Consider the following 20,847-nt stretch of genomic DNA (forward strand, 5'->3'; position numbering starts at 1 on the left):
TTTATTAGTGAAAATAAAATAATAGTTTTAAAAGTTTTGAATAACCTAAAATAGAAAGGTTTTTCCAGTAAACACAGTAGTCACCCTAATTTATTTTATTTACTGTATTCCACTAAGCATTGCCGCTTTCTCACTCGAGACACTTTTTTCCCATACTCACAGATAAAGAAAATGTGCTGACCAGCACCACAGGTTTACCAAATAACCACAAGTAGTTCTTGAGAATTAAAAGCGAATCATGACAGGATTTTTTTTAATTAAAAATATGGAAATTTGTTTTTTAAATTTTACACTGTCCAGCTGGGTTTTGAGCATCTCCAAGGATGGGGACTCCACAGCCCTTCCGGGCAACCCGTTTCAGTGTCAACTTGTCCAACAGGATATACGCTTAGTAATTACATTTTTTTGAAGAGAAGAATTTAAAATATTTTGGATTTGCTTATAAAAACGTTTTCCTTTATTTGGTTAAATAGTTTAGAGAAAAGTTGCATTTGCTCTGAATTTGTTAGTAATATTAATTTTCTATTAAGAATCCCCTAAACTATCAATGATCAATCTTTTCACAAAAGTAAGCACTCTCTACCCTGAACCAGAATAACATTTAGAACTATATTTGGACAACAAAAATCAGCTATCATAGACAGATGAAAAAACCCCACATAATGACAATAAAACCTCATATGATGACAATTTTGCATAAACTGTGAAAAAATTATCGTAAATTAAACAGCTAGCTAGATGTTTAGTAAACAAGCCCTTCTAATACTTATTTGTAAGGCTTGTTTTTTACCATAATCAAGGATTTACTTAATCTTGGGGAGAAAGAAAATGCCACTTCATTGAAGGTTCCCTGAAAAAAAAAAAAAATTAGTCTTCAGCAACCTAATATATTTCCAGTGCTGTCAGGTATACCAAAAACAAATTACTGACTATCGTTCTGAATCATCCTCTACAGATCCATGAGTCGCTCATCACTGTATATTATTTCAATTCAAGACTTAAGTAAGGATCTGATTAATCCTGAAATAGCTTGCCTCAGAACCATTAAATGAAAAACAGAGCTTAAGAATAGAAAAGCTTTCATTATCTTTCTCTAGTTCCTGTGCACAGATCCCACTTTCCCGCAAATTCTGTAACATCATAAATAATCAGGTAAATTTAGCTGCAGCTTATTTTTCAACTATAAATCTATTTGCAGAATTCTCTAGATTACTTTTGCCTTTCAACCCACTAAAAACCTATTTTCTGAACATTTCATATCTAATTTCCCTTTAAAGCTGAATATTTGACAAAAGTAACATTAGAAAAATGATTTCCCAAATACTGCATATAAAACATAAGAACACCCACCATAAGAGTACTCAAAGTCAACAAAATTAAGTACTTAGCCAACGTCAACAACAGATATGCTTTCCTGTATAAAGGTCAGCATATTATGCTGGTATAGCAATTGGTATACCATATGGGCATACCAATTTTACTGGAATAGAATTTTTTTCTGAAGACATAATATTCAATAAAGTCATTAAAAAAACCCTAGGTAAGAAAAATCTGAATGACATTTCCACCCACACATCACACATTTAAATTTATATAGCTTATATTTTGCTGTATCTGACTTCCAAACTCCTCTAGAACAGCACTTGTTTGAAGAATTTTGAATATGAAGAGAACAGTAAAGTACAAACATTCAAATCCATTCCTCTTTCAAAAGGACAAGTGAACACAAGCTCTGTTTGTAGACATTCATATAAGAAATATAGAAAGAAGGGATTTTACGAGGTCAATTAGCTCACCCACCTGCCCCTAGAGATAATTAACTAAACACAAACAAACCACAGCAGATGTTTAGCTATTCCATTCTTAAAGATTTTAACAAGCAGTTTCCTCAATCACTCTTGTTAGTCTAGCCTAACACAAGACATGATATCAATATGTGATCTGTGGACTGGATATCTGGTAAGATGATCTTTCATGACAACATTTTAAAGGTACAGCATCATAGTTTTTTATAGAAAAGGAAACAGTAGTTGTCAGGTACTGAGAGGAGAAAGATTTAAGATTCAGAGTTACTAGAAAAATGCATTCAAATATATTTTCAGCATATTACAAAAAACGCTCATATATTACACTGCTCACTACACTCCCATTCCAAAATATAAATGCATATGGCCCCAAATTAATGAAACTTTTAAAATGGCACATGCTATGTTTCCTGAAATTGTGCCTATTCTATGAAGCTTGTGAAGAGGGTGATGTGTTTATTCAGCATCTTTTTAAGCCAGGAGAGCAGGAAAAAACAGGCTGCCTGCTTCTAGAACTATACATAAGAATAATAAAATTATCCAAAAAATGGCTGGATGTATGTTCTACTATGTATCAGTTTGTGACACTGTATTCTGGACTGCAACATTCCAAGACATCTAAGACTCTTTAAAATCCTCCCTGATAATTTTGTGGAAGAAGGAGTTGAGGGAAAAGAAAGTGGGCAGGGCAAACCATGCTTTAATTCGTATGAAAAAAGCCCAGGTATCAGTTCTGACAGTTGTGAAATGGAACTGTATCTAATGCTGCAGTGCCAGGGTTGATTTGCTGAATCCAAATAACCCGTTTATTCACATCGCCTATTTATATTTTCAACTTTAATGATTCTGATAGGCAAAGTGATCTAGAATAAGGCTATAAACCCATCTGATAGGAGCAGAATAGGGGAACCCTTACAGGAATGGAGAAAGTAAGCTTTACCATAAGAAGTTTTAACAGATATAAAAAGCGTATGGAGCATTTCTGCAAGTTTTCCCATTATTTGATTCAGGCAAATCATGGTAAGAGATTCCATTTTGTCTCCTAATATTCTATTTATGGAGTGCCAAACTTTTCACATTCTTTTTATTAAGCATTAGTAATCCCCTTTTCTGCACCTGTAACACATGGATAAATAAGGAGAAATACCCCCAAGAGGTGCAAATAGCTAACAAAGAGAGCTGGGCAATTCTTTAAATAAAAAATATGAAATACTCCCTTTTTAAACTGAACAAAGCATTTTCTTCAACCTGGAATAACTCTTTGGGGGGACTTTTTGCAGTTTGCAGAACTACCAAAATGTTCCCCGCGGGCACTGAAATGAAAAATCCACTGCTCAGAGCAAGAATAAGTAGCTTAAATGAGAGATACACTGTACCACTGTGATTATAAACTAAAGGGTCTTGTCTTCTCTCTACCCAGAGAAGTGGTAAAAACCTTCAACAGGAAACCGTAAAGCACGGGTCAGATGAAGTCTGAAGCATCTATATGTCCCCTCACTTTGAAGGGTAAGAACGGCAATAAAATACTACACAGAACGTTACCAATCACTAGCAGTCTCTACCCTCTAGCTCACTCTCTGTCTCGGCTGCCCCCCGCTTTCAGGGTTCCAAGCTCCTCTGGCTCCATCCTCACAGCATTTCCATATGTGTGCTGAGATCTAAATGTGTCTTATAATCTAGTAGCTGTGGACACAAACCTGTGGTGAGGCTTCAGACAACCTTCAGAGATCCCAAGGAAATAAAACTCCAGCAGCTGCGTTCCCAGTGAAGTTCAAAGTACACCCTACATGCAATATGGGGGTTTCACCTTCTGCCTCCAACTATCCCATCTCCCTTGCATCATCAGCATGTGACCTTTCTGGAGTGGTCTTGATGCTGTCTGCCACAAAGCCAGACGAGATTCATAGTCTCAGTGCAGACCAAGCTGAGGCTGACTATGTGGACGCTCAGGACTTGATTGTCAGTATCCTAGATAAGTAATATAAATATGCACAACGGGGTAAACTTCAGCCCCAATCCTTGATCTGGCCCCCAAAGTGCAGTATTAGTATCCTTCCATTTTCTTAAATGCCTCTGTAAGAGATTGGAGCCACCTCTGGTGAGAGCAGAGAGAGCTTGGCTCTGCTCCCACGCCTGGCCACACTCAGCACACATGTATTGTGGTACAGCAAGCATCAGCAGTAGCCGTCACCTGTGACGCAAGAAGCACAGGGACCTCCTGACCTGCAGACTAAATCAGTGAGTTGCTGCTGGTTTGTTAGATCACAGCTGAGGGCTCGCAGATATGCTTCTGTGCATTGATAATTTCTAGCAAGAAAAATCATCCTATGGTACTGACACATTTTTCAAACCTGCATCAACTTGGCTAATTTGTTTCTTTAGAAAGAATAAAATATGTTTTAAAACATATTTTTCTCTTTTTTTTCAAATTCTCATTTGAAGCTACTTAAACTTTCAAAACAATCATAAAAATGCAAGGAATTTTACCAGAACTGTTTGATCCCAAACTTTAGGTAATTGTACATAAGAACCAGTTAAGAAACAGAAATCTTTCAAATACACAACAAATATCAATGAAATCACAACTTATCAGGAATGGCATAAAGTATGCTATCCAAGTACATACAGATATATATATGTGTATACACACACACACACACACAGCCAAACAGTGTCCAGAAAAGGTGAGAAACTGATAGAGCCACCAAGTCATGAAACAATCTTTCAAAAGGAAACTTTAGCTCAAGAAAGCAGCTATCATATCATCAGTACCTTCCAGCTTTCTTTACTAACCTCTTTTCAGCCCTGTCTGAATAATCTAGCTAGGGATCCCTATTCAAACCCACAGGTGGGTGAGAAATAATTATTTAGACATACCATCCCCATTTAATGAAGGCAGAGAAAGCTGTGCCTGTCATCTTAATTGCTGCTCACAATGGCCCACTTAAAGCCACACTCATTCACAATTCTATTATCCCTGCTGATCACCTGGGTAAGTGCATCTCTCTATTGTGACTGGGAGTAAAAGCATACTGAGAAAACTCAAGAAACAACAGAGTCAATATTGCTGCATCCAATGTATTCAATAACTTTTCATTTTAAAGGATGAAGAGAGACAAGACAATAGTTTTGCATTAGGAGAATGTAAGCGCTTAGTACTAGAACAAAGTGATTGCTCCTATGGATACATTATTATCCACACACTGTAGTACGATTCTGCCATTGATAAACTATCCAAATTCACAACAGTAATTTCCGTTATTTGATGTCCTGAAATGTAAATATATCCCTTAACAGTACATGTCTATCTGTAAAATTCAGAGAGAATAGTGATAACACACAAATAATTCAGCAATAACAAAAGAAAGATTGCTGCTTTTCAGAAGAATCATATTTGCCCTACTTTGTGATTTACTACTTGTCTGAATTACTTTGTGAATAGAAAATCTTAAGCTTCTTGGAGACAGAATGGGTCTTTATTAGTGTAAGGAACATTTTGCTTAAATTTCCACTGCATCACCTCATTGTGATACAGTTCCTGTGAAAAGCAGCCACTTATATAAAAGGCACTAACTGTTGAAAAGATGTTTTTCCTGGCTTTCAGAGAAAACTCTCAAGTTTTATCATTGACATCAATAGGCTCCTGATTTCACTTGATGCCCTTGAAGTCTATTTAGAGACTTAGAATAATTGAGAACCAAAAACAAAACAAATCTGGGAAAAACAAAAGCTATACCCCTTATACTGTTTCAAAGAGTTAGGGCTAAATCATAAGTTCCTGTACATTTGTTTAAGCACTGACAGATAGTTCCAGAAAATACACTTTGATGACACAGAACTTAAGCAGAATTTAGGCACTTGAAGTCCTTGGAAATAACCCTGTAAAAGTTAAAAACTGCTACTAAGAATGTAAAATTCACTGGCCAAGAAAGCAAGCAGATTATTAATATTTAAGCAGGAGCCCGTTCTGCTGAGCTACTTCCGTGTTCTGCAGTAAAGACTCAACAGAATTTCTCAGCAGAGAAAACGCACACTCAGATTTCCCATGCTGAGCACTGCTACTTTTAAGTACTCTTGTGAATTTGAGCCATACTTAGTAAGTACTCTGGCTGTTGGAGAAGCTCCTTACTGGTGTCCTCTGGGAGGGATGATCCCTGTACACTTTCTGGCAGCAAGCACACTCATGCCTTGCCTCCTAGGACCAGGCACTTGTCCTTACAACAACCATTGAGAAAACACACTGGATCCTTCCTTCTTTCTCTTGCCTACTGTGAAGCATGTAAGATAGCCTGTCACCATTCAAACTCCTTTTTCAATTCCTTAAAGTGTAAACACAAAGTACTAGAAGAGAGGGGAAAAGTGAGTAGGAGACTAACATACATATTTACAGTATATTAGTGAGAGCAATCACTGGTAAAGAATTTGTCTTTCGTTTTTAAGAGTTCATTCTAAACACATGGGAAACCCCCATCAAACAGCACCCATTGAAAGGTTTCTGACTCCTTCAGCACAACTGAAGCACCAATTTTGTTGCCTCTTGACAGAGAACAGACAGTGTGGCTCTCTGCTTGTTCATGCACTGCTTTGTATTCAAACCATCTGTCATCACCTTTATACAGGACTTCCTGAAGATGAAAATCAAGGGAACTGCACATATTTGGAGATTCCAGAATAGGCTTGTAAAGACTTGTGGATCTTTGGTCCTGACCATCTGACAGTACTTCCCCATAAAGCTAAGCGCCTCCCCAGCTAAGAGATACATTCATCATGATCACACCAAGAAGCAGCGGAAGGGGCTCACACAGACAATGCTACCCAAACAGCAGAGTGGGGAAGGCTTCCTAAAATGAAACAATTAGATATGTAAGAGACTGAAACAGTGGGAAACAGAGAGTTTAGGGACAAAGCTGGATGTTCAGAAACCTGTATAATGTACATGGCAAAAGAAGATAGCAATAGCACTAGAGTGTCTGCACTGGCTGTGAAACCTGGCTGACAGGGCTGCGTTCCTGTCCGTTATTAAATAAAGACCCATTAAGCAAGAGTCTAGATTCATTCTGGTAGAACTCCACCAACCTGAAGTGAGTAAGCTGAATTTCTGAGTATTTATGAACAGACACAAGACAGTCAAAAACGGGATGCAGGGGAGTGGGATGTCCTATGATGTTCCCTTTACTAATCAGTTCCTACGAAAGAAAACAGTGATTTCCCTCTGCAAGGAAGGCAGGCAACATCTACCACCAGCACTCCGAGAGAGACCCTGGGGCTTTGGAGACATACTGGATGTCACCAGCGCCAGTGCAGCTCATACCGACTCCTGGTAAACCAGCTGCCAGAGAAGAAGGACTTACCAAAGGGGCAATTCTTGTGTATGGCGTCTCTGAAGCAATGCAGCCCTCGCTAGCAACACCCAGACAGAAAGAAGCCTCATCAGAAAGAAAACTCATCAAACCAACATACCAGCAAGAAATGATAGCTACCTACCTAGAAAAAAATCTTCCAAGCAACTGGATACTAAAACTCACAAGAATGACTGAGAAGAATTGAAATGGCATTGAAATCTTTTTGTATTTCTTCCTTTCCACTTCCCTTTTCCTTGTCTTTACCATCTTGTGTGGACATTTCCCCTTTCTGCCAAATTTAAGCAGCTTCCTGACTCTCCCAAGTTTACACTTTCATTTGGACAACGTATTCTTCACTTCCCCTTAGCCTGCATGATATAAGCCTAGAAGCATGCTATTTCTGAAATGAAAAGACAATCACAATTTTGTTCCAAGTGTCCAAAGATTTAAGACTACATGACTTACAACCATGCAGTTTGACTCCTGCAAGACACAGAATTCCACTAAAGGGTTCTTCAAACAAACCCATACCGATCTCTCGGGCTGAAATGGATTGCTAAGCACCACATTTGTATCCTCCAATGTTCCCTTGTGCTTCAGGTGATGCCTTCCTTATTAAACTTTCAGCCTTTTATCAGAAAATCAGGTCCACGCTAGAACAGATATCTGCAACACACATACGCTACAAGAAGGCATCAAAGATCGACATTCCAAGCTAACTAAAGCTAAAGAAATTTCACATAGCTGACCAATGTGCGAAGCACCACCAGAGAGGTTCAGGACTTATGTTCCATTCAACAGATATGCTACAGAAAAATATTGAGTAAAAAAAATGGGAGCATCTTTATCAGTTTGGAGACTGAAACAGCAACTTGAATTCATAGATAATGGAATAAATCAGCTGTAATTTTTTCTCAAATATGTTAAATAAATTAGAGAAAAGATCCGCAGGTAAAATATCTGGGAAATGAAGAAGCTTCTGATATGCACAGATTACCTTAATCCCTACCCTTCGTCTTCTTAAGGAATAAGACAATACTGCCTCATCAGAACAGCTTTGGACGGGGTAAGCAGCATGACTTACAAAATAGAAAGGAATTTCAGCTTCCAAAAAGAGAAACAAATAGCCGTATCACACAATTATCCTCTCAGTGTGGCAGATGAATCATCTTGACACATCTTTAGATAAGAACAGCGTGCCTACAGAAAATGTTTCCAGAGAAAAGTCATGATATTAACACTATGTACCCATATAAATAGTATCTGACTACACTGTTTGGCAGGGTAACTGCCAGACGTAGAAAGTGCCAAATCAGTTATTTAAATTTAACAGTAATTTTTAAAAAGCAATGAAACTACATTATTTTTCAAAAACCTACCAGTGAACAACAAGTTGCAGCACCTTTGCAGCACAGAAGGCCAACAGCCTCCTGGGCCACATTAGGACGAGCGTTGCCAGCAGGTCAAGGGAGGTGAGCCTGCCCCTCAACTCTGCCCTGGGGAGGCCACACCTGGAGTGCTGGGTGCAGTGCTGGGCTCCCCAGCGCAAGAGAGATACGGACGTACTGGTGCAAGTCCAGCAAAGGGCCGCAGAGGTGATTAGGGGACTGGAGCAGCTCTCCTGCGAGGAGAGGCTGAGAAAGTAGGGAGCGTTTAGCCGGGAGAAGAGAAGGCTCCAGGGGGATTTTATCAATGTGTATAAACATCTGCAGGGAAGGGTGTAAAGAAAGTGGAGCCAGACTCTCCTCAGTGCTTCCCAGTGACCGGAGGAGAGGTAACAGGCACAAACTGGAACATGGGCAATTCCACTTGAACCTAAGAAAACACTTGTTTGCTTTGAGGGTGGTTGAACACTGGAACGGGCTGCCCAGAAGGGCTGTGGAGTCCCCGTCCTTGGAGATACTCAAAACCCAGCTGGACATGGTCCTGGGCAACCTGCTCTAGCTGGCCCTGCTTTGAGCAAGGGGATTAGCAAGGCTTTGCTTTGAGCAAGGGGACCAGCTTACCTCCAGAGGACCCTTCCAACCCCAACTGTATCCTGTGGTTCTGTGAATTGGCTTGTAAGCATGCCAGACAACAAGATTTCTGGATTTACTGAACACTTCTAACTTTCTAATTTAGCAAAATAAGTCTTAACTTCCCGCTCTTAGACAGACCAAATGCAGTGTTGCGAACATTCCATTTTAAAAGGACACGGATGGATTACTTTCATTTTAAATAATTATTATTTGTTGCATACTATAGGAAGAAAGACAACATTTTAGAACTCTGGTCCTCAAATTCTAAGAGGGAACTAGGAAGTTAAACGATATAATTCTTTTTGCTAGCACACAAAGGATCACTATGTCTGTTCCATACTAGTGACAGTTCAGAAGAGGCATACAATAACCTAAACATGTGTATACTCTATCTGCAATACAGCATTTTCTTCAGACCATAGGTGATAATACAAATCTCACTCATTCTAGAGGTTTGTTGCTAGCTTTCACTTAGATTTACGTAGAAAAGTGCTCCTTTTGGCCTTTTAAAGAGCATGTTGAAAAATGCAGGTCAAACTTCATGAGTGATCACAAAACTAATCATGCCTAATTACTTCTACTCAATATATATCCATATTACAGTAGGCTTTGAAAAAGACATTAAAAAATAAATAGGAAAAAGAACCCGGTTACCTACGTTATTCATGTATTCAGAAAGCAGGTCTTGGAGAGCTTGGCGGATAGCATTGCATTCAGCAATGATGCGTTCTCGATGAAAGTCACGTGTGCAGGAAGAATCTGCTAGCAAAGCAGCTCCACTAATAATAGCTTCCAAACGTTTCTCTAGTGATGGCCTTATTTTCTCTTCATTCACTACAAGAGGATCCAGGACAACTAAATTCTGGAAAAAATCAGAAGTATAGGTAAGAACAATCAGCTCAACGAAGTCTTTGCTTTAGCTATTACTTGCAAGAACCACAGTGACATTATGTTTCCCAGACTTCCAACCACCCCATTCTCTTTGATGTATCCAAAATACTGTTGATGACAGCAGATTGTTTTCCTCAGTGATGCTAGTGTTCAGGTCATTTGCAGACAAAGTCACGACCTCTCTGCCATTCCAATGTGACCTGTTCCAATCCAATAGCTGTGCTATTAAACCCTACTGGCCTCAGCCCAGCCCTAAGGTGGCAATAGAGCTTCCAATTGGACCAGCTCCACTCCAAGGCCACACTGACATCTTCTGACTACAATTGCCTTCTCTCTGAGTTCTCTGTCCATTAATTTTATTGCATCAGATTCAAGATTTTCATTCTCTCCTTTAGTCTCTCCCACATCTGTGATTTCTTCTTCTACAAGGCATTTCACTTCTCCTGGAAGCAGAAATGCTATTTGTCTACACTGGTACATACGCACGCATCCTTAACATTGCAATATCTGACTACTTGGGGTACCAATTTTCATAATGCCTCGTTCTGAAATGGGGAACTATCAATCTCATTTTATAGTTAAAGAACTGAGGCACAGAGAGCCATGTTCAAGGGCCATACAGAAGGGAAGTGCTAAAACAGGCAACCGTGTACCAGCTTCCCAAGTTCTAAGACAGCACTGTTTCTCCTCTTGGAGTTTTGTCACTGACGTTATCACAAATTATTTCTTCTTTTTTCACACTGTCTCTGTGTCTGTCTACACTTCTTGAAGGTCACCTGCCTTCTTCAGTCCGGAGACTCAGTTTTGTCTGAAAACATGTAGGCAGTTCAACACCTTCAACATTTGAACTCTTGGAGACCAGCAGTGTTTAACCTTAGCTGAGAGATGTTATGTTGGATTAGATGAATGGACTGATTCTGTTGACTTTTAGTCTAATATAAACACACTGTGGCAGAAATGCACTGCTGCTACTTTTAGAAGGCTGAACAGCCAAAGTGCAAAATAGTAGCTTTTGTTCAACAGTTGTGTTTTCAAAGGTCACAGGTAAAAGTGGTCTCTTTTCACCAGCTAGGGTAAAGCAAAGAAGCCAACTCTTTTGGCATGATAAAACTATCTACTTTTTTGTGAGAAGAAACAATTTTTAAAAAATGGAAAAGGAGAAGTGATATTTTGATGCAATGAAAAAGTAAGTAAATTTGGGCTCCAGCCCAGACAGCCTTTTCTAATCAAACTGAACATCTGAAACTGTGTCATTATGGTCCACATCACCAAGCCTAAATTCCATATAAGTCTATTTGCATGTTATATCCATTTGGTCATTCTCAGCTTTCAGAAGAAATATTAAACAAGAAAATTATGGCATATATCCTTAAGTGGAATTTATATTTCAATTTATAGCTAGCACAACAATTTCAGGTACTGTCTAGTTTATAAAATTCTAAGAGTACAGAAAGTGTTCCATTACAATATCATAAGATAAACAGCCAGAAATGGGGACTTCAGTAACCTCAAAATTCTGCTGTTTGTTATTAATAACAAATTCCAATGCATTACATACAATTTAGAGAAAGGAAGTCTCTATTATAGGTTCAATCCTCTCATCTTTTCCAAAAAATACAAGAATTGTTTTGAAACAGCTGGAAGACTCTCCAGCATAACTACAGGAAAAAAATCAGACTTCATAATCCAAATATTTCCAAAGGAATTATTTTAATACGGAAATCTGACAGTGAATCTTCTTTCTGCATTACATTGCCATTCAAATGGAAGCTCACATTTCCAACTTGCGGGAAAAGTGTAACTTTCTAAATATTCCTCCTCCATTACTGTTGCACTGCCCTGAAGTACTCCATCTCATTTAAAAGCGCTCAAGTTATTTAAGTACTCTCAATACTTTAGCTCCACACTTACTGCCTATTAATACACAGAAAACTACTTGAGAATGAACCTTCTTATATAACCTCAGTAGGTCCTTCTCAGAGCTAAAATTCTAGAAGTTTTGTTAAGTGGCTTATGTTCTGCTTTGTACCCGAAACTGGGACAACACGAACTTCCGTCATCAAACTAGAAAAACACCAGTGAGTTTCTGTTTGTCTTTACATCGACTTTTTAGGGTTTCATACCACAACAGAGCACCATAAAAGAGCAGACCAGTGATACTGCTATTGCAATTGTCCGTTGTCTGTTCTGAGAGACTATAAAAAGTCTAATATTAGGTTTATGGACTTGTTGCAGCAGGTGATAGGATGTATCATTAAAATAGTTTATGAGTCTATGTCAGTATTTTATGCGTATTTAGAAGATGCAACCTTAGATATGTTAAAGCAACCACTATGTACTTTCAAGTTCCCGGATTTTCTTAAACCAATGTCCGTCTATCCGAACACACAAAATAAACTGGAAGGGAGCTTACGTGCAAGTATGAGGGAAAGAGCTTCAATATTCTGGAGACAAAAAACACAGCTGTTTTTTGTATTCAGAAGAGTAACATATTAATCCTACTCATAGCTCTTAATTATTTCCTAATTTAAAGACATAAAAAACATACTGATCATGGAAACATTAAGTTCACATGCAACTTTGGAATCAGAGCTGAACTGGAATGGGGCCTTGACTGTACCACCACTTGCCCTGTAGCAAGGCTGAAGCAAAGGAAGCAGGCATTCCACTGCTTTCTCTTTTGTAGAAATACAAAAGTTGGAGCCAGTCAAGAACCTCACAGCAGTTACAAAAAAAAGACTTTTTTCCCTTTCCTTATAAAGGACTGTGAGAGGAAGAGCTGAAATTTTTCCAGGACCTGGCAGCTCCTGCCAGAGGGCTTCAACAGAAGGAAGATGGTTTGCTCTTCTACTCAGAAATAGCTGCACATACGCTAACCTCTTGCTGGCAATAGATTAGCCAGCCTGGCTCACCCAGGCAACAGCACAGGACATTGTTTTGCTTTTGCAGGCAAAGTCCTAATTTGCCAAAGCCGAGAGCCAGGCCTCGATAGAAGTGGTGATCCAGCTTTCAATAGCGTCATCAGAAGCCTCCCACCTTAATTAAAGTATTAAAATTTCTGTTCTTTTCTATAATAGCTGTTTCCATAAAAGGAAGGAAATGTACGCGAAGGCACTTTCTGGAAGGGTGAAGGCAGTAAGATAGCACTTGTTCACAAGGATGACTTAGAGACACATTGAGAGTGTTATTATAGGGCATCTGTATTTTCCCTCATAATTTCCTCTCTTTATTGAGCTTCCTTAGAGCAGTGGGATTATAGCTGAATGCCAAGGAAAACTGCACCTAATTTACCTGGAGGCAACCTAAGTTACCACATGTCTAACATGATATACACTGCAGGAAGTCAGAGAAATGCAGTACAAGGAATTGCAAATACATGGTAAGAAGTGCCATTATAGACTCTGAAACGGTGAGGAAATTAACCCCTTCCAGCTGTCACCTCTCTAGGTAAGAATGCTTAACTTGAAAAGCAGCATCCACATAGTTCTCAGCACTGCGAACTGTGCTTTCCTACATAACACATTTAACCAATGCATTATCTGAATTTCCATTACTTTGGCTGTATCAAAGACACAGCATAATTAAAAAAGAAAAAGCCTTAACTTTGATAACTTGCAGATTTGGAAAAGTGTGTATTTACTCTTTCTTTTTTTACAGATAATTAACTTATATCCAATAGGTAATTTTACACTAGTCTCATATATGAAAGACTCATCCATGAAAGTCTCCTAGGAATGACAAGGGAAGGAATTCCAAGGTAGCCAGTTTCCAAAGGTCAAGACATTCACTTCTGAAGTGGAAGACAGCTTTATTTGTATTATAAATTTGGACCTCAGACCCCTTCATTCACTTTAGAGTCCTGAATACCAAACTGCTTTGTGGTATCTCGCTCCTGTCTGTTGGAGCTGTGCCAATTGGTCACCATTCATTGGCGCACCAACTGCACTGTTGGTCTGCCACATGTTAAGTAAGCACCCTCAACACTGGACTGTATATACAACATCCATCATGACATAAATGCACTGGCCAAATAAAATATTTAAGTGTTACTGCAGAAAGAAGTAGTTTCATCATGGAAGACAGATGTGTCCGATGACTACAGCCAATTAGCCATTTAGCTGGCTTGATGACTATTTTTAAGTCTTAGAAGAAAGAGAAGGGGAAATGTCTTCTTCTAGGAGATGGTATAAAGCTCATGCGAAGATGGGCCATCAGCACTGTCATACTTGAGCAAAAAAGCTACTACAGCTCAACTCTAAATCAAATAAATTCTAGGCAATAATAACTCGGAAAATATGTCTTAAGATTATGCCTACAGACAATTCTTCAAGCCATTTCATCAAGGATGTATGATTACTATACCTAAGCAGAAAAGATTATTCAATTTCCAGTCAATCAGTAGACACTAGATACGTAACAAGCAGTTTTGCTTTAAGAGGGTCAGAGAAGACAACGTCAGCTGGAAAAGACGAAATAAATGCTCCAAAACCTGCAGATGCAGAGAGACTGAGCACCATGAGAGGAGGTGCTCCTCCGCCCGGGAACCTCAGTACATTTAAATCACTGCAGCCAGCAGTTAGCTACTTGAGTTTTTAAACATAAATGAGCGCTTAAACAGAATGGTTAGACCCGTTTTCTCATTCACTGGTCTTCTGATCCATGAAAAAGAAGAGTCATGGGTATCCATAAACATGGTTATATTTCCTGACATTCTGGGCTGATTTACAGTACGTTGACGTCTGGTAAGTAATTGTTCTGCTAGATGGCCATAGTCATCAAAGGACCACATATCAGATGAACGAGCTGACAGAAGAGTCGGGCATGAACTGTATCTTTTTGTGAGAGATTTCTTTACATTCATAAGACACAAATCCACTGAAAGGCATTAGATAACCTGCACCTGTATTTTCTTTTACCAGATCTTCATATATAATTAAACTTTTAACATCACAATTCTGTGTTTATGAATGACACGGTAGTTATATGGAACCTGTACGAGGAATTCTCGAGGAATCTACCGATTTAGGAAGTAAACTACTCTCATTTTTCTGGTGGTTTCCTCACCTATAAATCTGTGATTACTTTCACATTGCCAGTACTGGCAAAGCAGGAATGACATTGCATTGACTAGATTGTTGGGTAAGCTCCTTGATACATTTCTGCACTATAAACATCTAATGAGATTTGTTCCCAGCAGACTATTTACTACATCGATTCACTTCATGGCACTGTATGTGCAAGAACAAGATAGAGCAAAGGTTATTTTGGGTCCTTAGACAATAGAGCTTTCCATAAATAAAGAAAAGTGCAACCATTTAATTCATAAAATCATTTTAAAAAGTTAAATGTTCTATAAATTGTGCTTTATCTAACTCATACAGCTTCAGTTCCCACTTGTGATACTCAAGTAAAAATGAATTTAAAATTCAATAAACAAATAACATTTTACAATAGTCAGGCTTGTACGTTCTTATTTCTGAATATAAATAAATTCAATTTAAAGGAGAATTTTCCATTTCGTTATTATTATACTTCTTAAATTTTAAAACAATAGCAAATTAATGACATCAAAAAAATGATTTACTAAAATGGTATGGCTCTCATATAGTCAAGATGGTTTCATCGGTGTTCAGCATATATGACCACTTTGCCAAATTCTGTAATTTTTTTCCCTTTTCTTTTTCTTTCTTCTTTCTTTTTCTTTTTTTTTTAAAAGAAAAACAGGCAAACAATGGCTCTAATTTAAGTTAGATTATTTGTCATTCACGGTTCCATTGTATCAAATGACATATTACACAAAAAAGTTGAGTTTTTTTCTGCCTAATAATGATTACTGATTAGCAACCACAATTTTAAAACCCAATGGAAGCAGCAATGAAGGATGAAATAGACAGCTGTAACCTGTTCCTTTGGAAAAAAAGTATCAGATATTCAACCCTGGACATGATTGAGACGTCTGTTTTGATTAATAAACTGACACTACAAGAGTAGTAAAATATATGTATCTCAATGCATTTCTTCCATGCTTTATTGAAAATTTTAGGCAAAATCTATTATCATCAGTCATAACACCAATTTTCCTGAAGTGTGTCAATAATATTGGAGTTCCAAGGCTGGCATCTGATAACTCTGAGTTTTTAAAATCAAAATGGCCCATATTTGCAAATATGTTTACAAACTTTTATTCCTCTTGTTGATCTGGGCCTGTACCATTTACACCAGATGAGGGACACAGTCTGCAACCTCACCCCCCAAGTGGGCTTTTACCACTGTCAGCAAGACAACGAATAATAGTACTGGTAAGAGTCAGAGATGCCACAGAAAAAAGGAAAAGCTCCATACAGATGCCTAGGATTAGGTCAGGAGTACAGAAAAAGCTGACTTTCTCCAAGCATTGGCTTAAATAAGGAAAGCAGAAGCACACAATTTGTGAAAGCATAACGGTTACCTACCTCAAGCTCATCAAGGGCACTTCCTAGAGTAGTTGTATGAGATGTAGGTTGTCCCATTTCATTTCTAACTCCTTGGGAAGCATTAGAAATGACACTGAGAGCATTCTGTATTTCATTACAAAGTGAGTCCTTGCTGGCTTTAAGGGATGCAACATCTGAATGCTCCAAACAAGCTGAACATATTGAATGTAGAAGAGATGAATTTTCCTTCAGACTTGCACGTGCTGCAGCAATTTCATCCCGTTGACTGCTCGATTTCAAATCCTGTCAGCAAAAGAACATGCTGTTTTTTACCAAAAGCACTTCAAAGCTGACAAGTAATATATAAACTTTTTTTCTATCTGTACTCTGTTTAAAGAAACAGTAAGCAAAAATCATGAAAGATTAGGAAAATTGACTATGTCTACAACAATACTTACAGTTAAACTTGGGGTCATCCTTATCACACAAAGCATGAACCAACCCTGTGCAAAACAACCATTCCCATTTTTATTGTCATATAACCATGACCAAAATCTGTCCACATTTTGCTTATTCTTAAGCACGACTTTCCTGTGATGGCTCATCTCAGGACTAGCCTGCAAATTAGCTGTCTCTTCTCCCAAGCTTGTCTTTCTTAATAGGCAATAGAGAAGGGCAGTGGGTGCAGGGAGGGTTAAGCAAGAAATTCTCTGATTGAGCTTTTAAACTAACTTCCTGTGTTTACTTCCTTGCCCTGTCAGCATAAATCCCAAGCACACTGTAGAATGGAACAGTAAGTCAGAGATGAGAATCATGTACTCCCAAGAAAGCATGGAAGGTAGAGAAAGAAAAAAGAGCCTGTGAAAAGCCTTCTCTAGAAAGTGCCACTGCCTATTCTCCTCTCTCCACGCTTTGTGCAAACTCAGGAACCTTGCCACACTCATCGTCTTCCTCCCTTTTCCACCCAGACCTTCCTGAAATCCCACTGCCTCATGGCAGCCCAGATAATAAGGAACAAAATAAACCTTATAACTGGAAGCTCCATAGAGCTACCAAGTCAGATTTAAGTGTTTCTAGGAGTTAAGCTCGGGCACTGTTATTTGGACAGCTGGAAGCTGCGAACTTTGGGACAAACACATGGTCAACATCAGGATCGTAAGGAGCCTCCTGTCTCATCCTGTTTTATTCTACATACTCTACTCACTCTCCTCTTTGCATCTTGTCCCTTGAAGAAAACTAGTAGATATTTGAAAAATGGCTTGAATGAAAGCCTGGACTTAAACTCAGAGGAAAAATTTAAAAAGGAAGAGAAAATGGCACATTGGAACAACAAAAGCCTGTGACACTAATTTCAAACAACGAGAAGAGACACAATGAAGAGTGAATGACAAAATGTGTACAAAGCCCCTTGCAGCCTGCTCTAAAACAAGCTGAAGTCTTTCCAATTACTTTTCTTGGCATTGCATCAGGCTCTATATGTACTATTTACAAAAGCATCTCAGTATCCACTTCTCACTGCATAAAGTTTATGCCTGAAGAAAAGGGCATTGAATATTAAATGAACCTTTTTTTCCTAAATCTCATTTATTGTAAGATATGCATGGGACATTGGATTGGATATTGCTTCCTTAGGCTAGCTTGGGAATCTATGAGGCTAAAGTAAAAAATAAGTGGAGCCTTAAACAGAAGCAGACAATTGCTTCACCAGCTGATCATCTAAATCAGAAAACTGAGTTATCTTCTTGGGTAGATAAATATTTAATACTTTTTACATTATCAATAAACTAATATATACATAAATCACCACTGTGCGGGAATTATTTTACTGCCTAGCATGCTCTAATCCAAATACTCCACTGCACCTCCCACTTTGGTAAATATCTGCAACTCAGCTGAAGGTGGTATTTATTTTAAAACATGAACTCCTGTTCTAATTAGTGAATCTACCTTTTCCTATAATCAAACGACAAAAAGACAGAATATCTCCTTTCCTCCCGTGCCGCAAGGAAGCTATAGACCTAGAGATACAAGTGTAAGTCAATACAATACTTGAGTCTAGCTGGTTTCTTCTAGTCTTAACCGTAGACAAGTGAGAGCTCTGTCTCTAAAGCAGTACTGTCTTACTATGAATGAATAAGAAATCCAAAACTCGCAAGCCAATAACAGCAAGCCAGTAACACAGCATCCATTCTCAACAATAAACTCAGTATTTGGTTTATCTGCATACACAAAGCCGCACAAGTCTTCATGCCACACACAAAAAAGCAGAGCAAAAAGTACATATGAGCTAAAGTATGTTGTCAAGTTCACCTCTGGCAGCTCCACCCAAACCATGCAACTTTTGTAGACATTCTTAGGGCTTTATGAGTTCTGTTACTATCATATGCAACTCTACATGAACATAGTAGGAAACACGCTAAACACCAAGATACTCATTCCTCCCAAGTTAAAATTCTTCTTTACTGTTTCAATTACTGCTTTTGTTGGGCTCTTTGGCAGGAAAGAATGTGAGAAAGAGAGGAAGTGGAATTTTAGTGACCTCTAGCTCAGAGAGGATCAGTGCCTACAACAGTGTTTCTAAGAGCTCTTGGTATAGGAGAGGGGCTGGGCAATAGAAAAGGTATTTTGGGGGAACTGGGGGTAGGATCTCTCTCTGCTCCCCTCCCTTCACCTTCTAAGGATCTCATCAAGGAAAGAGGACTTCATTCCCAGCAGACCCTCCCTCCATGCAGCCATTTAACTTTCTACTTCTACTCCAAAAGGAACCAAATACCTTCACCACTCTATACAGAAGCTCCTGAATACCATCCCAAGGAACTAGGGTTTCTTGGAAGGGGAAGAGATTGACAGTTTTACTGTGAAATACAAAAAAAAAAAAAAAGGTAGCAAACAGACTCTAGCTCCCTACATTTCTTTCAATTAATGGATTTTCAGCTCCCCTCCTCAACTTTTTCCTTTGACTACTCCTTTGCCAGATCACCTGTTCATCACTGTTACACTGGTGGTGCAGATGCTTTCAATTATTAGATATTATATTAGGAAAAGATAAACTTAAAAAAAATGCTAATCATTTGGTTTTAGCTGACAAGTTTGGAGTAACTCTGACCACTGTGACATAAGAAATAAATTGAGAGAGGTAAAAGAAAAAGCAAGTCAAGCAAAATGGTATGTTAAAAATTCCAAAACAATTGAAACAGCAGGGTAATATTGACTTGTGTCTTAAATCACTTTCTCATCTTTCCATTTTGTGTCAAGAAGTAGGAAAAAACACTTTATGGGAGACATTTAAAATTCAAATATAAATTAAAGGGCTGATATTAAGAAATTCCAGCATATATTTTCTGACCATTAGAATGTACATGCCGTGATAAAAGCTCCACAAAACAACTTAGCATACATTAGTGCTTACTTGTAACACGCAGCTCCCTCAAAAAACAATGCAGAAATACTGCAGGTTCATACAAAATGATTATGCTAATTTCTTCTGTTCACTAACACTTGCAATACAAAATGTATTTGCATTAGTCTGTAATTGTCTGTCAGCCCAGCTGAGGGGTTAACTTGACCCCCAAATTCATTATTACCCCAAAATGGTTCGTAATTGTCACATCTGAATGCAAAAGTAAGTAATTCAAGGATTGCATTGAATAGATGCAAATGGGAGTGAAGTGTAGTTACTTTTACAGGCTCATACGAAAAATAAGAATTAACACAAAAGGAAGCTTTGGTCTGAGATCTGAACATTGCCTAGAAAAGGGATACCATTGAGTTAACAATTTGCTAAGGACTCTGTCATGGGAAGAAATGTCTTGTTTGTGTGGGCAGGTGATACCATCTGGGCCTTGTCTAAGAGACACCAGCATCTCCAAAGCAGGAGAAGCAAGCTCCTGCATTCGCCAAGAAGAAAGGCCAGATTCTTTTCTGATTAGGTTAAAATAGAAGGACAACAGAGGATACGACTATGAGTGATTGCAAAGGTGCATCTGGACCCTATGTATATATCCAAAAAAAGGAGTCCCAATGGTAGGCTACCATCTGTGTTCCTCCGTGAAAGGCAATCTTGTAGAAGTTGTGGGAGAACCACTGCTCAGTCAAGAAAGCCCAATGCAAGAGTTAATTTTCATAGTATCATAGAATAATTCAGGTTGGAAGGGACGTCAGGAGGGCTCTAGTCCAACCTCCTGCTCCAAGCAGGGTCAGCTATGGGGTCAGATCAGGTTGTTCAGGGCTTTATCCAGTCACATCTTGAAAACTTTCAAGGATGGAGTGGGCACCCTGCTCCACTGCACAAGGAAAAAGGGTTTCCTTACATCTGAAACTCTCTTGTTCCAATTTACACCTGTTGTCTCCTGTCCTCCCACCATGCACTGCTGTGCAG

At 38.6% G+C, this 20,847-nt stretch overlaps 1 protein-coding gene across 13 annotated transcripts in view; it reads right to left on the bottom strand.

The window, feature by feature from the left end:
* CTNNA3 (catenin alpha 3) overlaps window positions 1-20,847 on the bottom strand; it is a 571,770-nt gene that overhangs the window by 414,362 nt on the left and 136,561 nt on the right. For all 13 annotated transcript variants that reach the window (XM_009676053.2, XM_009676026.2, XM_009676018.2 and 10 more), the window contains 2 exons: window positions 16,509-16,772; window positions 9,824-10,027 (listed from right to left, as the gene is read on the bottom strand). In XM_009676053.2, coding sequence (XP_009674348.2) covers window positions 9,824-10,027; window positions 16,509-16,772 — 468 coding nt within the window. The remainder of the gene's footprint in view (window positions 1-9,823; window positions 10,028-16,508; window positions 16,773-20,847) is intronic.

The sequence above is a fragment of the Struthio camelus genome, chromosome 7 (genome assembly GCF_040807025.1).
Source record: "Struthio camelus isolate bStrCam1 chromosome 7, bStrCam1.hap1, whole genome shotgun sequence".
In the NCBI taxonomy this organism is placed as follows: domain Eukaryota; kingdom Metazoa; phylum Chordata; class Aves; order Struthioniformes; family Struthionidae; genus Struthio; species Struthio camelus.